This window comes from Capsicum annuum, chromosome 3, assembly GCF_002878395.1.
Source record: "Capsicum annuum cultivar UCD-10X-F1 chromosome 3, UCD10Xv1.1, whole genome shotgun sequence".
In the NCBI taxonomy this organism is placed as follows: domain Eukaryota; kingdom Viridiplantae; phylum Streptophyta; class Magnoliopsida; order Solanales; family Solanaceae; genus Capsicum; species Capsicum annuum.
The window spans coordinates 75,995,055-76,013,213 of record NC_061113.1 but is presented as its reverse complement, the minus strand read 5'-3'; the positions used below and the strand labels follow the sequence as shown (position 1 = coordinate 76,013,213).

The 18,159-nt window shown below is 35.1% G+C and overlaps 1 protein-coding gene across 5 annotated transcripts in view; it reads right to left on the bottom strand.

Annotated features, from left to right (window-relative positions):
• Positions 1-15,916, bottom strand: part of LOC107863759 (calcineurin B-like protein 3) — a 35,087-nt gene extending 19,171 nt beyond the window's left edge. For 2 of the 5 annotated variants that reach the window (XM_047408079.1, XM_047408080.1), the window contains exons 1-8: positions 15,768-15,916; positions 13,630-13,711; positions 13,369-13,517; positions 12,882-12,964; positions 12,656-12,715; positions 12,231-12,339; positions 12,105-12,157; positions 11,811-11,891 (exon numbers count right to left, since the gene is read on the bottom strand). In XM_047408079.1, the coding sequence (XP_047264035.1) occupies positions 11,811-11,891; positions 12,105-12,157; positions 12,231-12,339; positions 12,656-12,715; positions 12,882-12,964; positions 13,369-13,486 (504 nt within the window). In that variant the 5' untranslated portion in view covers positions 13,487-13,517; positions 13,630-13,711; positions 15,768-15,916. Of the gene's footprint in view, positions 1-11,810; positions 11,892-12,104; positions 12,158-12,230; positions 12,340-12,655; positions 12,716-12,881; positions 12,965-13,368; positions 13,518-13,629; positions 13,712-13,933; positions 15,177-15,511; positions 15,736-15,767 lie in introns of those variants that run through there. The other 3 variants (XM_016709889.2, XM_016709890.2, XM_047408081.1) reach the window with 3 other exon arrangements.
• Between the last annotated feature and the right edge of the window lie 2,243 nt (positions 15,917-18,159).

Sequence of the window (18,159 nt, the reverse complement as noted above, 5' to 3'; positions counted from 1 at the left end):
CTAAGTAAATAAAACCCTACATGTTCCTTATATATTACAAAACAAATAGAAGTTAAAATGACCAAAAAGGCCCTTCAAGAATGGGCTGCCCCTCTAGTGTATGGAGTGGGTTGTTTTAGTGTGTATTTGGGTCCCAACAGTTGAACAACACACTTTTATCGAGCGTTGCTCAATGCATCTTGCTCAACCAATTTGATAAATTAATAAGCATGGAGTTACGTAGCGTGTGATTTAAACCGACTCTACCAAGCCTATCAAACGTTTACGTAACTCCAAGCTCATTACCCTATAAAAAAATATGACCTAGTTAGTGCACAAATCAAACGAGCTCAATCTCTCAACCTTTCTGCTGATCGTTCTTCTCCAATATAGATGACAAAATATCTGCTATGCAAAAGTCTACACCGTCGCCAGACATGCTTCGCAGGGAGCAATTCTTCAGAAGATATCACCGTCGCCAGATATGCTTGCGAGGGAGCAATTCTTCAGAAGATATCTGTTGATGCCTTCTGAAGAATTGCTCCCTCGCAAGCATATCTGGCGACGGTGTAGACTTTTGCATAGCAAATATCTTGTCATATATATTGAAGAAGACCGATCAACAGAAAGGCTGACAGATTGAGCTTGCACTAACTCGGTTATATTTTTTTGATAAAGGTAATGAGCTCGGAGTTACGTAACGTTTGATAAGCTTGGTAGAGTCGATTTAGATCACACGCTACGTAACTCCTTGCTTATTAATTTATCAAATTGGTTGAGCAAGATGCATTGAGCAACGCTCGATAAAAGTGTTGTTCAACTTTAGGACCACATCTTCAACGTGCATCAACACATTTTGACCTAAAACAAACACCGCGACCCTCTATGTATCCTTTAAGGGTTCTGAAGAAAGTGTTCTGATGGGCTTCTAGAATGCCACAACTTTGAAGGTAGTGTTCTTGATCGAGCTCACAAGAGATGAGGAACTCCTTACCAACTTCGAAGACGGCAACGACCAGCTTGAATACAAAATCAGCAAGCTGGAGGCAAGCTTGAAAATTATCGGGATTCACATACTACAGCAAGCATCTGATCTTCTCCAAGGAATGTTGAAAGCATGCTAAGGAAAGAAAACACAATCAATTAATCCATATTGCTAAGGAAGTAATGATACTCTATTTGCCTTTCAATCTCGTTTGTGGTTCTGATCAAGTCAACGGTAGTGGACCTGATCGGAAACACAAACAAGAAGGCATGGGATGAAATTTAAAATTCAGAAATTGCTGTCTTCGCTTAGATTCCTTATTTTAACTGTAGTTGTTGTTGGCTTAAGTTTTTTAGACTAGTTGTACATCATTTCAACCCTCGATGCCCGTGAGGCTGCTTTGTTGGTCTTCTCCTAATTTTCTATCTAGGTGATAATCTCGACCACACAACTCCCTAGCAAAATGTCCATCTGCATTATTTTTCTTTCAGAGAGACAACAGACAAAATTACATTACCGGATACACTTTCATATTTGCACTTGATTCAGATTTCGCATCTTTTAAGATAATTCCATCGGCCAGATTCATTAGAAGTTACTTTCTACCCTATGTCTCTTCTTCAATTAGCTCTCAGATGATATAGTCTTCCATCAACCACCCATTTCCCCTCGAAGGCATTCTCCTACCATACCTTCTGACATATAATTATCACCCCAAGCGAGCAATCCAACCATATAAATTTAGGCCAAGGGAATTTCTATTAGTGTTTCGTTCTTGTTTGATGCAGTGCGGGGCTTTGAAGGTGTTCTCAGAGTCCAATGTACACTTAAAGTTAAGTCCAATCGCTATTGGTTCTCTGCAATGACGAAAAATATTGATCCTTCTCAAAACTTGACACGCATAAACACGAGCAACAATCGTCAGTAATTCGTAACAAGGTATCTGCACCATCTTCACGAGGTCCTCAGCCTTATCAATTTCAAACCCATCAAACTTAACGGTACAATGCAAGATCTTATTTGAATGATCAGTGCCTAATCGGTTAAAAACTGCATTCACAAAAACATTGTACTTTGTGTGTGTTGTCCCGGTGACCTTATCAGTAATACATACTTAACTCCCACACATATGATAGTGGATCCATCTGCACGCACCTTATTCTTCCTAGCCCATCTATGGCTTAAATTAAATAAACAGATGACTAGCTAATTGCAACAGATGCCACATCTGTTTATATTGTCAAACAATTGGAGACATCTGTTACGACAGATGATCAACCTGTTGCAACATATGACGTATCTGTTGGAGAAATCAAACAGATATATACATCTGTTGCAAAAGATTGCCAGTATGTTGTAAGTTATCTAACAGAAAGAATATATTTTGTAACAGATTACCCATCTGTTAGATTTATTTTTAAAAAAAATTCTTTTCTTTCCGAGATACAATAATTTATAAATAGGTCCCTCCTTACAAATATGGATGATCCGAATTCGTACAAGAATATTCATATCGAGTCCTTGCGTGAACTTCAAAGGTAGTTTGATGAACTCCAGAGAGATTTGGCTGACTTCGGAGCAAGGCTGCCGGATGAAAAATGTTTGATTGACAATAATAATAATAGAGTAACAATAATTAGGTAATATTTTTTATTTTAGCGCATGTATTTTCCTCCTTTTGTATTTGGATCTACCCAAGGGATTCAAAAATCTATGTCATTTGGTGGTCGACTTTGAATTTTTAATTCTTATTTAGTATTTAATAATCATTCTGTTTATTCTTTATTCTCAACATGTCGACGGTTGGTGGTAGGGATTGAGCAATTTGTGTCAACAGAGGTTAATCTGATGCGACAGATCGATCATATGTTGCACCAGGCGGTTATTAATAAAAAAGGGTTATTGTTGTTATTGAGAGGGTGAAAAAGAAAAGAAAAGACATGACTTTCCGATTATTTAATATGAAAATATTTCGTAAATAAATAATAAGAAAATAAATGTTAAACACAATTTATAATCGTAAAAGAACGGTTATTTAATTTTAATAACTGATCGTGACTTTTCACCATTTTTGTTTTTGAATTTGTTTTTTAAAATTATTTATTATATAATAAAAAAAAGCCACAATATTGGATTAATTAACTTATACTATGATTGTTAAGAAAAACAAGGTGAAGATCGGTCGTGACTTTTTGTCTAAAACAAAAACACATACATTCATCAGTGTTGCAGATGCATCAAATTCCCCATCTGTTGCGACTGATGTATCAGCTGTTAGAAGAAATAAAAAAAGATATTAATATAAAACGTCTATTTGTTGCTACAGATGGTATATTTGTTGCAACTGATGGTTTATCAGATTCAACAGATATACAATCTGTTGCAAGAAAATAAAAATGGTTATTATTTTATTAAAGAATTTGAAAAGGTGTTTTTTTTAATTTATAAAATAAAAAAGTCAGCAAATTTGTATTAATGATATGATGGTAGTTTTATTTTTTAAAAAGTAGATTATGTGTTGCAACAAATATATTATCTGATACAACAGGTTCACTATTGTTGCAACAGATGATATATCTATTGTCACAGATGATTTATCTGATGCAACCGATATAGAATCTGTTGTCACAACTCAATAAAAACGGTTCTTGGAAAGAACTAATTAATAATAATAATCTAAAAAGTCATGACTTATCACAATATTTCTTAATTTAATTAAGTTATTACTTTTCACATTAATCAAAAATGTAATTAATAAATGGAAGTGAACAGTTAGATTATATGTTGCAACAGATAGGTTATCTGATGCAACATATTTTATATTTGTTGCAATAAATGATATATATGTTGTCACAGATGTGTTATCTGATGCAACAGATATAGAATCTGTTGCATAACTCAATAAAAACGGTTCTTGAAAAGAACTAATTAATAATAATAATAATCTGAAAAGTCATGACCTATCACAATATTTATTTTCTTAATTTGATAAAAAATGTAATTAATGAATGGAGGTGAATAGTCACGCCTTTTTGCCTCTCATTCAAATTCAATCCTCTATAAATAGGTCCCTCCTTGCTCAATCGTTCATTCAACTACACTCTATTTATTTATTGCATCTCGTCTTTCATATTACACTCTAGAAGATGGGACGTTGCTTTTCTGCAAAACGCCGTGAATGAACTTCGGAATCAAGTTCGTGACCTGCAGTGGGAACTGGAGGAGTTAGAGCAAAAATGCTCCGCGAGATACGCAGGCTGAGGAGGGCCTTGCTACTTCCGATTGAAGATTGGCCTGCTGGCAATGATGATGATAATGATAATAATAATAATTAGATTATTATTTTTCTTTTACTCTATTATATGTATTTTTATTTGTTTTTTGTTTATAAAAAAAATTATGTTTGATCTTTGACGTTTTAATCCATATTTAATTTTCATTTTGTCTAGTATCTTCTCAACAAACATGTCGACGATTCTACGTAAAAAGGAATAATTTAGAATCCAGTAGCAATAGCAAGATTTATCTCTTGGGTTTGTGGCAGGGGCTGATGTGTTGTTCAAAACAGATTACTCATGTTGCAACAGATAAATAGTCTATTTCAACAGATGACAAGTTTGTTGCTTGGCTCTGACGTTTTAATTCGTACTCCCTCCGTGTCAAATTACCCGTCCCAAATTGAGATGTCACATTGATTAAGAATAATAATTAATAACATGTCTAGTTTACCATAACCCACTGATCAGTTGGTAGGACAGTAGACGTGTTTGAAATAACCATTGTTTGCTATTCAATCGAAATTTCATAAAAGAAGAAAGCTTTTAATGTCGGTCGGCGTATAGTCCCCCTATTAAATGATGTTTCCATTTTAATTTGAAGAAAAAGTGATTAATGCAAAGGGTAATTGAACGTAAGGAATGGGTAATTGAACGTAAGGAATGAGAAATCTTTTCTTGATTAATGAAAAAGACAAGTAAAATGAGAAATCGAATTAGGAAATTTGGGATGGGTAATTGAACGTAAGGAATAATTTTGAATCCAGTAGCAATAGCAAGAGTTGAAACATATTGGTTATCTGTTGGGTTTGTGGCAGGGACTAATTTGTGTTGTTCTAAGCAGATTAATCATTCGTTGCAACAAATAATTAGTTTGGTGCAACAGATAAACATCCTGATGCAACAGATAATACGTCTGATACAACAGATAATACGTCTGATGCAACAGATTACTCATCTGATGCACCAAATGATTGATCTGTTTAAATTGTGGGCACTTATGCTGGATTCATGATCGGGGTTCTATCCATTGTTGAAAAACAAAAGTGCACCCAGATGACAAATACAAATAAAAATCGTAATTTTACTTACCAAAGTCACCTATGAAGTAATGCCAAAGTGGAAAGTGATGTAGTAAACAAAATTTGACCTAAGAAATTAGTCAGATAGCAGCAGTAGCGCTGTACCAACAACAACAACAAATGGTCAACAAGAAGAAGAAGAAGATAATGAAGTAGAAGATGATGATAATGAAGCAGAAGATAATGAATAAAGCAGCAGAAACAATGAACAACAAAAATCACTAAGAGAGAGAAAACAACAATGGTCGAGAAGAGAGAGAAAGGCGGTTTTTTTTCCTCTATTTCCCGTTATTTTAGGTAAACATTGGGATCAAAGTGTAAATTTAAAAACTTGTGGGTTATTTTCAAACTTCCCCGACTTTCTTAATCCATAATAAAGTAATTGTTACCTCCAACTAATAATTAAAACTTGTGTCACCTACACCTCATTTTAAAACTCTTTTGTCTCCTATGGCCCAAAGCCTCAAGTAACCAGCTTGTAATTACCAGGAATTCACAGCTCTCCGCCAAGAATTAAAGAGTGTAATTACATCTTGCCAATTACACTCAATTACTTGTTAACCAAGTAATTACTTGGCCAACCAAACAAGTCAAACTGTGTAATTACACTCAATTACATCAAACTCAATTCCCAGGGTGGCTTTTCAAACAGGCCCTAAGGGTTTGTTTGGAAAGCTACCCTGTAATTGGAATTATAGTAATTTATAATGACTTGTTTATTTATCATAACGTCATTACAAATGTATTGTTGGGTTGCACAAGTGCAAATACATAGTTGAACCTTTTAAATTTTTTAAAATAAAATTTAATTATCAAAAAGTAGAAGTTATGTTTGACAAATGTCCTTATGAATATTATTATGGGGAAAGACTCAAATATATCATTAAACAATTAGGAATGGTTCATTTAAGTCATTCGTTATAAATTTTTATAAGTTTGGATCATATATGCCACCACCTCTAATGGTTTGACCCATTTATGCCGCTGTCGTTACAAAAAAGTTCATTTATACCATTATTTTGTAACAGTAGTTTTACAAAAACATTTTTGACACGTGACCTCTTATTAGAGATCTACGTTACCAATTTCAAATCAACCACTATTACTTAAGATCAAAATAGAAAATCGGACCCAATAAAATAAAATTTGATCCACACCTTTAAGAAAAAACTAGACTCGTTAGAAATAAAAGTCAGATTCATTAAAAATAAAAATCAAACCCATTAATTGTGTCAAGTTTTATTTTAATAGGTCCAATTTTTTATTTTGACCTTAAATAACATTGGTTGATTTAGATTTGGTAATGTGAACTTCTAATAAAAGGCCATAGGGCAAGAATGATTTTGCAGAACCACCATTGCAAAATAATAACACAAATGAACCTTTTTGTAACGGCAATGACATAGAATAGCCAAACTTTTAAAGACGATAACACAGATGAGCCAAATTTATAATGAATGACATAGGTGAACCTAATAGTTCGATGACACATTTGAGTCTTTTCCCTTATTCAATTAGGTATTCAAGATACATGTTTCTAGAATATAATAACATCCAGTGTATTCCCACAAAGTGGGGTCTGGGGAGGGTAAAGTTTACGAAGTCTATACCATTACCTCAGATGAGGTAGAGAGACTGTTTTAAATAGACCTACCGATTAGGACAAATAACAATATAACAAACAAAAAAATATAAAAACGAACAACAAAAAGTGGGATAACACAATACTAGATAATATTAGAAACAACACCCACCGAGTAATACTATAAACTGACTAATCCAAAATCACAAACATCACCAAAACACCACGAACAAGAAACTTCAAGACACATAAAAAGCATTCCTCCCTACAAGCAAGGGCTCACCCCTATCCACTAACCCTCTATCCTAATTTGAATTTTCCACATCTTCCTATCAAGAGTCATGTCTTTCATAAGTTGTAACTGCTCCATATCATTCATGCCTAATCACATCCTTCCAATATTTCTTCAGCCTACCTCTACCCCGCCTAAAATCATTCATAGTCAGCCACTCACACCTCCGTACTGGGGCATCCGTGCACCTCCTCATCACATACCCGAACCATCTCAACCTCACTTCCCACATCTTATCTTCCACCGAAGTCACTCCCACCTTCTCTCGAATAATCTCATTTCTAACTCTACCTCTCCTAGTAAGTCCACATATCCATCTCAATATCCTCATCTCTGTCACTTTTAACTTTTAAATGTGGGAAATCTTAACTGGCCAACACTCCGCTCCATACAACATAGTCGGTCGAACTGCCACTTCGTAGATTTTACCTTTAAGATTAAAAGGCACCTTCTTATCACACAAGACTCCCAAAGGGAGCCTCCATTTCAACTATCATGCATCAATACGGTGTGTGACATCCTCGTCAATCTCTCCGTTCCCCTGAATCATAGACCAAAGATACTTGAAACTGCCTCTCTTCTGAATGGCCTGAAAATCCAGATTCACAACCATGTCAGTCTCATGCATCAAATCATTAAACTTACATTCCAAGTACTCCATCTTGTTCCTGCTCAACCTGAACCCTTTAGACTCTAAGGTCTTTCCCCAAACCTCCAACATGTTATTAACTCTTCCCCGAGTCTCGTCAATTAGCACTACATCATCAGCAAACAACATACACCAAGGCACCTCCCCTTGAATGCGTCGCGCCAATATATCCATCACCAAGGAGAATAAAAACGGACTAAAAGTCAATCCTTGATGCACCCCTGTCAAAACAGGAAAGTGCTTAGATCTCCTGCTACGTCCTCACACGAGCCTTCGCACCATCGTACATGTCTTGCATCGACCTAATGTACGCCACGGGCACACCTCTAGCCTCCAAGCACCGTCGTACGACTTCTCAAAATCGATGAACACCATGTGCAAGCCCTTCTTCTCCCTATACTGCTCCACTAATATCCTCACAAGGTGAATGGCCTCGGTAGTCGAGCGATCTAGCATGAAACTGAACTGATTCTGGAAAATAGTCACGATCCTCCTCAGCATAAACTCAACCACCCTTTCGCAAAACTTCATAATATGCTCAACAACTTGATACCTCTATAGTTGTTGCAACTCTGAATGTCCCCCTTGTTCTTATATAATGGAATCATCATACCATCTCCAAACTTCGGGCTCTTCGCCGTCCTAAAACTGATGTTGAACAACCTTGACAGCCACTCCATACCTACCCCGCCAGTGCTCTTCCAAAAATCCATCAGAATCTCGTCTGACCCAGTCGCCCTGCCCCTACGCATCCCACAAATAGCACCCTTGGCCTCCTCAACCTTTATACGCCTACAATAACCATAATTGCGACACCTCTCTGAGTGCACCAAGCCCGCAACATCAAATCTTTATCCCCTTGTTGTTCAAAAGTTTATGAAAATAAGATCCCCACCTCCTTCTATTGAGGGCGTCCTCCACCAACACTTTACCATCATCCTCCTTGATTAGTAATAAGTAATTATGTGTAACTAATACCGTATAGTATACTTTAATTGATTTGATTAATAAAAGCTAAAAGCACACATTTTCAAAGGACATTATGTAAGGATGTTTAACAAAAAGATGGTATCTACAACACACTTCTACAGTTGTCTTTCCATGTAATTTCTCATATTTATCTTTATTACACCTAATTACATGTTGACCAAAGAACTACGTGGCCAAATAACTATGTCAAAACTGTGTAATTACATCTAATTACACCCAAATCTAATTATATGGTGGTTTTCCAAACATGCTCTAAGTTGTCTCAAATAACATTTACTTGTGAGAGATACAAGCTTTAAGAAACACCACCTGATCTCTTGTATCAATTGTCGACCAACTAATTACCCATACCATAAGAAGAAAGAATTAGCTCTTAAGAAAGTACGTGTTCATGTATGTTAGCACTAGGAATTAGGGTCCTTTGTTTCCTTTTGGTCCACAATCGAGACATCATCCTTGAAGAAATAACACGGGATTGGTGGTGCTTCTTTCCCCCATAAGTTCAAGCTAAGTTGCTCCAACTCTTCGTTTTTGGTACCGCACCTGTGTCGACACAATATAGGTGTGGGTGTGAGATCCGAGCCTGATTTGATTAACCAATTTTGGATACTTGGACCAAAATTAACAGAGAAATTCGATGCAAATACAATGATGATGTTTGTAATCAAACAAAAGTTAAAAGGTAAAATTAAAGAAAATGGAGTACCTTGTACAAGAATTTCTATGTCGGTCCTTCTCCTTGAATCACCTTCTAGGTTTCTCCTTATGCGAAATATATAAGAAGAATATTATTGAATCGTTGTATCTAAATTATTACATTGAGACCCTATTTATAGATACTATACTAGAATCCTTTTTCAACTAGGACACTAAACCTTAGAATCTTTTTCCAAGTAGGATTCTATATACTATTCCTGTTCCTACTCATATTCTAACACTCCCCCTCGAGCTGGTGCATACAAGGCATATATACCAAGCCTGTTGTGAATGTAACTAATACGAGGATCGGTGACAAACTTGGTGAAGATATCTGCAAGAAAACTAGTACGGACTGCTCTGGACGCTTGGGAGACCTCGGTTGAAAAAGAACAAATTGAAAAAGTGGTCAAAAAGTAGTAAACATGGCTGGAAAGTCAATTTGTTGTTGGGAAATTGCCGGCAACTGGTATAAAATATGTCATCTCAAAACCAAGAGATACGTAGATCTTGCACAAGAAAGCCACCAAAAAACTGGTCAAAACATGCTCACGCACTGGATCATTAAATTTGATGGTTAAAAAGTGGTCACAATCTAGGAAAAAATTATATTGGTAGGGTTGGAATGATAGCACAATCCTACTAAGAAAAAGAATTATATGAGTAAGGTTGGAATGATGGCACGAGTCATGACCCTATTTAGAAATAAAAATTATATCAGTAGGGTCGAAATGATGGCACAACCCCACTGGATAATAGAAATATGGGTAGGGTCGAAATGACGACACAACCCTACTGAAAAAGAGAAATTATATCGATAGAGTCGGAATGACGACAAAACCTTACTTGAAAAAAAAATTGCATGAGTAGGGTCGGAATGATGGCACAACCCTACTGAAAAAGAGAAATTATATAGGTAGGGTCGGAATGATGGCACGACCCTACGCAAATCAGATCTGAGGAGTCACCGAAAAGATACACGGTGCTATGCAACTCAGATATAAGAAAGTAGTCCAAAAAGATGCACGATAGTACGCATTAAATGTGAGAAGTAGTCCAGAGATATGCAAGGTACTGTGCAAATCAGATAAGAGAAAATAGTCACCAGATAGATGCACGATGCTACGCGTATCAGATATGAGAAAATATTCACCAGAAAGATACACACAACTTTTACTAATATAATCATTGGCCAGACGAGTGACATATATGGATTATAGTTGCCCACCAGCAGCGGAAACCTTTTGATTCTTTACCAAGATCATGGAAGCTCTGATACCATGTGCGAAATATAAGATAAGATAAGAATATTATTGAATAGTTGTATCTAAATTATCACATTAAGACCTTATTTATAGACACTACACTAGACTTCAACTAGGACACTGACATTACAATACCTTTTCCAAGTAGGATTCTATATACTATTCCTATTCCTACTCATATTCTAACACTCCTCTTGATCAATATTTTTTCCTAATTAATAGCTTGTAACTTCTGTGCTTATGGGTGCCGTATTTATGTTATGTCATCTGCTTCTGTGCTTTACTATGTGTTTGTGTGATATCTTGTGCCTTGAGCCGGGGGTCTTTCGGAAACAGCCTTTCTACTTCATCAGAGGTAGAGGTATGGACTGCGTACATCTTACCCCCCCAGACCCCACTAAGTGGGAATACACTGGGTTTGTTGTTGTTGTTGTTGTAATAGCTTGTAACTTCTGAAGAGGAGCCTTGGAGTAACTGGTAAAGTTGTTGCCATGTGACCAGGAGGTCATGAGTTCAAGCCTTGGAAACAGCCTCTGGCAGAAATACAAGATAGGGTTGCGTACGATACACCCTTGTGGTGGGGCCCTTCCCCGGACACCGCACATAGCGGTAGCTTTAGTGCACCGGGCTGCCCTTTTAATAGCTTGTAACTTCTCCACATAATGTCTCATTATTTAGACATATAACTCTACGTTTAGATCTTCAAATTATGTTTAGTTGAATCCCCGCACCCATATCCGTACCCTGAATCTTAAAATTTAGATCATGAAGGATCCAACTTCTAGACCGCACTCGTATTGGATATCCACACCCGAGAACAAGCAACTTCGGGTCCAAGTCACCGAGAAATCATCCTTGAAATGACAAACTCCGATGGAACTAAACTAAAAAAAATAGATAGCAAAAGGATACAATCAAGAAGCAGAAGTACTACTGAATCAGTGCATATGTAACCAGGAGAGCCACTCCTTCAATTATACTAACAGAGGCATCTAAATGTAGGTTGATGAAGCACCTTATCAATTATGCTCTCAATAACATCATCTGATAGGTTCATACCCGACTCAGCAAGGGTAGCAACCACCATTTGCTTCACCTGCATAGAACAAACTATTATTATGTCAAGCATTCCAGGGAAATGCAACAAAGGTGGAATAAAATTTCCAAGACAAGTTGAGTAAACCTTAACTAGAGTTACTTAAACTGCGGCATCTAAAAAGTAAGAAAACATAGGGAAGATCAAATAGTTACTTCAAATTTGCATTCATAAGTGAAAGTAATTATTTTAATTTATGGGAGATAGACTTACCTCTTGCCTCTCGATGAAGCCTTGTTGCTTGAGATCGTATAGCTGAAAAGAAACTACAATAGTAATACCATTAGAAGCAGGATTACACAATGTGATACTATTGACATAGTTAAGGAACTCGCATACATTCAATCTTATCATCAATAGGAGCATTTGGATGGAAAACAGAGAGGGCACGAGCAAATTCCTCAAAACCCAAGATTCCATTGTGCTTTGTGTCAAATAAATCAAACACCTACAATTAAATAAGTCAAAGTAGGAAGAAAGAAAAAGATAAGTTGTTTATCCTTTAACCTCCAAAACTAAAATAATGTATTATACATAGTGATTGAACAAGTAAACAGATGCTTAATATATTGGAATTCTTACAGAAATAACTCATAAAAACAACTATTATTGCAGCTTCAACTGTTTAGAAATAATAACTGTGATCCTAATAATGATATCACTGATTGATATGGTATGCTGGAAGCAACATCCTTCACTCTACCAAAATTTCTAATAACCCAAGCAAAATGAAAAGATTTATGTAGCTGGCAAGGAGAGCGCACCCTATCAGCAAACAAACTTTCCTTTTTGTTCGTCTTGAATAGTGCCAATTGAAACTCTTCCTGCAGTTTAGTAATAGCCTCAAAAATCAATGCCCTTGGACCCAAGATTGATTAAGAATTCATGCAAGAAACCCCAAGAAGAGTTAAACTGCTAGAATACCTAGATCTCAAACAAAATGGTGCTAGTTCCCAAAGTTGTAGACTTAAAAAAGGATGAGACACAAACCTTGTTGATCAGCCCATCATCAACCACTGCACTGCTAATCTTCTTAAAGAGCTCATAAAGAGCTTCAATCTCACTGACGCTAACTGCAACAAGAATGAGACTACATAGGTTTATAACATTATTTGCCAGTAGAAAAGTCAATACAACCAATAATATAGATTTGGACACTCAAACCTCAAATATGTATATTCCAACTCGTTGCCCCAATATCTTTATGAATTGACAAAGTATGACATCAAAAACAACATAACGAATTATGAAAATAAAACAAGTTTCTACTTGTATATTAAAAGAATACAATCTTTAAAATGCATATACATATTTCCAGATAACGCCATCGTTAAAGGACAAACTTGTAACCAGACAATAACGCCATCATAAAAAAGACAAACTAGTAACCAGACAAACATTGTTTTTGGTTCATCTTTCTTTCTATGTTTCCGAATAGCATATATTAGATGTTAAGAGATGTGTTCCAATAGCATACAAACTGTCTCTCGCGCAAGGATCTCTGGATCTTCAAAGGCTGTTGATTGCTTGTCCAAATCAAAACATTTAGACAGAGAAGCACCTAAATGCTTGATCCCCTCTAGGCACTGCAACATGGTATAGTTCCTGCTTCAAAACGCTCCATATCTGGTCAACCGGAAAAATCAGAGTTGAGGAGTGGTGGATAGGCCATTTTGACTGGTCATTTGTGCCAGGAGAAAATTATAGAAAATGAACAAAACAAACATATTGAACTAACCTTTTGACCATTCTCTGTTATCGCCCTAAGTGAATGTAAAATGCTAAAGGTTTCTGAAGCTGATCAGTTTCGAGCTATATGTCTGACAAGAAACCCATGTCAATATACACGTAGGTCTATGAATAACCCCGCAAAACAAACAAACAAAAAGGAAAAGAAATAAACAAAGCAAGAGCCCTCTAAATCTGCTTCTTGACATGCAAGTTAAATATCTACTAATGTCATCATAAAATAAAGTTTTGAGCCTATTGATCAAAAAAAAAAGGAAAAAAAAAAAAACAAAGAACAAAGGTTTGAGCCTAACTTCAATTTGGCTTCGACTTGTTTCCACCTGTAGCCATTGCTGTTATAAATAGAGAGAGAAATGATATCCCTTGATGAGAGTACGAGAAATGGTATCCACTTTCTTCAAATTTATTAAAACACTTCTTGCTAGGTAATCATATACTCTAGTCCCAATAAGCATAATATCACAAGAATATAACTTTCAGATTATTATACATGAGTTATGACCAATAAATTCCAGATTATAACACCCTGGTGCTTTACTAGGTACTGACGCTGCAATGTAGAAGTAGGTAGACCTGCCTAGATCCTTGTGGGGCTCAAGCACCCATGATTTTTTATCACGTTCAATATATTTTCAAAATTGATCAAGAATAAAGTTACATAAAAACAAAGTGAGCACTCAGAGTTGTGCAACACGAATGTGCTAGCTGATCAAGTATGAGGTGCTGCGCTACAAAATGCTTGTGGTGCGGGATGAATCACTTCATCAAATTCTTCTTTAAGGTGATGCATTTCATTTTTAATAACTGATAAATCACAAGGGCCAGTGACGCAAGGTTCGAAACTCGGTGGATAATGGGTCCACCCACCACCCTTCTCCTCTTAAATAAACCGATGCATTTATTTCCTTTCATGTTATTTATTTGCTTCCTTTTTTACTTTTACTTTTAATTTTCCTTTTTCTACTTCCTTTCCTGATTTCCCAACCTTGTTCCCCAAATAGAATTCTTTTTCCCTTTTTACTTTCTTTCCCACCCAATCTCATCTTCCTAAAGAACAAATGGAACTTAAACCTAGTCTCACTACACAACTAAACTCATTCTTTTCCTTCTCCTCTTAGGGAGGTCTTCCCGGCAAGCCTGGGTTCGCCACTGCTCCAATGCAGAAAATTAAAAATGATACCTTGCCCCAAAGAAAAGACAAAGGACATTAACGAAACTCGACAACACCACATCTTATACTCTCTCTGTTTCAATATGTCTGACTTACTTTCCTTTTTAGTCCGTTTCAAAAAGAATGATCGTTTCCTTTTTTAGCAACTCCTTAATTTCAACTTTCCACATGTCATGTTTGGGACCACAAAGATAAAGGGTATTTTGGTACTCCCTCGGTTTCGAAAAAGGATCACTACTTTCCCTTTTAGCCCTTTTAAAAAAGAATGACCTTTTTCCTTTTTTTGGCAACACTTCAACTTCAACTTTCCACGTGACATTTGGTATATTTGACCTAACTTTAATTTAACAACAAGATTCAAAAAACTCTTTATATTTTTAAACTCCATGTCAAGTCAAAATAGGTATTCTTTTTGAAACAGAGGGAGTAAATTTATTATATTTTTACTTTAACAACACAAATTTAAAAGTCGTTCTTTACTTTTTTTAAACTTCGTGCAAAGCAAAATTGGCCAAACAAATTAAAACAAAGGGAGTATCAATTTGTCAACCAATTCTCTAAGGAGATTGTACATCTTTCCTTAATGAAATACAGTAACAGTCGGGATTAATTAGTACAATGGTAACTTGCAGTTGTTAAATTCGTACAAATTAAGAAGGATGGGAACTCAAGTGAAATTCCTCCAATTTGCATTTCTTACCTCATACAATTCCTTAAACTTCACTATGCACTCCAACTTCCCAACAGATTACAAGCAGCGTTACCAAATAACCGTTGGAAAAAGGCATCAAAGTGTAACAGCAAAATTTAGATTATATATATATATATATATATATATATATATATGAATAAATAATCAAAGCATATATTGAATAGCAAACAGATCAAATAATTGAAGAGAACACATTAATGCATCGGAATTTGAATTGTGTATGACTAATAAAATCGCGATTTACCTAAAAAGAGGAGACAAAGAGAGTGCGTAAATAAATGAAGAAGAAATGCAAATATGGGCCGCGCTCCTCTTTCCCTACTTGTCACTTTTTCCCCTACACCGATTTTTTCTTTTCTTTTCATTCTTTGGATAATTGTTTTTGCATATTTATTATTACTATTATCTATAATGTATATCTATTCTACAATCTATTTCTATATAGTATATATCTATAATTTATAATCTATAATATATTAAAAATATGAATGACTTTAGAAATATTATTTGAACACTTTTCTTAATTAAAATTCTTTATTTTAGATAAAATTATATTTTCACTATTTTTTTCTAATATTTAAGAGATTAAAATTAAATAAATATATTTATGGTAAAAAAAATTCTTATTAGAAGTCATCAAAATTAATAACAACTAATATTTTTTGTTATGAAATAATAAAGAATAAAGAAGAAGAATAAATAGAGAGAGAAGAGGGAGACTTCTTTATTTCTCTTGAGATGGGAGATCATCAGATTCTTGATTGAGAATACAATATATAAAACCCCTCTATTTATAGAGGAAAATATTCCTAGTTTCTGACTAAAAGACAGATACTTCAAATCATGATAGATATCAACTAGATCTTAATAGTGATAGACATTCACTATAATGTAAATACATTTATAACACTCCCCCTTAAATGTCTAATTATAGATCATGTGTCTCGTTAAAACCTTACTAGCAAAAATCCGTTGGAAAAAAAATTTAGTGAAGGAAAAAGAGTGTGCATATCTAATAATACATATTTTGGCTGCCTCATTAAAAACCTTACAAAGAAAAACCCAACGGAACAAAAACTCATAAGGGAAAAAGAGTACAGCGCGTATTAACCCCCTAATGAGAACATCCTTGAGTCTTTGCATCCCGATCATGTGCATCATCTTATAATTGAAAGAGACTTGGTGAATAAATCAATCATATTATCACTCGAATGAATCTGTTGCACGTTAATATCACCATTCTCTTGTAGCTCATGTGTATAGAAAAGTTTTGATAAAGTGTGCTTCGTTCTATCTCCTTTTGTAAATCCTCCTTTAAGATGTGTTATGCATGTTGTATTATCTTCACATAAAATTGTGGGTACATCGTAACATTTCAAATAATTTTTTTCTCGAATGAGATGTATCATGGACCTCAACTATACATATTCTCGGCTAGTTTCATGAATAACTATTATCTCAGCATAGTTCGATGAAGTGGCTAGATAGACTACGTTATATATCTCCAATACATAACAGTATCCCCACATGTGAACATATAGCTTGTTTGAGATCGAGATTTATGTCGGTTAAATAAATATCCCACATCAGCATAATCAACAAAATCGGGACTGTAAGCTTTAGAATAAGCTCATGTCTTTTATTCTATTTTGATGTCTCCTACTAGGAGCAGAAATATACCTTACTAATAAATTGACTGAAAAGGCTATATCAGGCCTTGTAGTATTTGCAAGATACATGAGTGCATCAATTGCACTAAGATATGGTACTTCACAACCAATCTAATTCGATATGTTTCTCATTTCAGCAAATAATCTATTGCTTTTGAAAACTCTGCAAGAGTTTTAACAATATTCAGACCATCAATTTATCCTTATAAGGATAATAAACAAGTTTCCCAGAAACTTATATGCTTTAGGCATTTTGAATCCTTTAGGGATCTTCATATGGATTTTTGTCAAGTGACAATATCAATACGTGTGACATCTTCAAGTGTCTGGACTACAAATCAAATAAGTGTTATGCTTATCAAGATGCATCCTTTCATGTCACTTGATAAATGTTTCTACGTCAGCATGCTTAAATTAACGTAGAATTCAGATTCTCATAATTTTTCACAATATTGTGACAATATTGTATCAAAGATATCATCGACGGTTTCTTAGTTTGTATCAATTCACAATGCAACATAACATTTTGAAATCTCATCACTTCTTTATTTTCAGGTACCTGAGCCTCTCATAAGGTTTCATGAAGTGTTATGTTGTAGTCTCTTCAAGAGCACATTGCCTTCTTATTATAATTATTTGCTCCTTATCTTTTTCAAGGATTATTTCATTTGAAACTGATTAGTCTACCACGCTTCAAGCATGCATAGACTTTGTCCTTCATAGACACAAAATAGGAGCATTTACAGCTTAAATATGAAATATTTTCGACATTTGACTTAAATTATCTTTTGAATAGGGATTTGGTGATAATTCCTAACATATTTCATAGCCATTTATAATCTCCTCTTTATGTTAAGAAAACTAACATACATCCTCCATCTTCTTTGAGAAATCCATCTTTTTGCATCATGGTATATTCATTAATCGTATACTGCACATCAAAATTATTAGATGGAATAGTTAGTT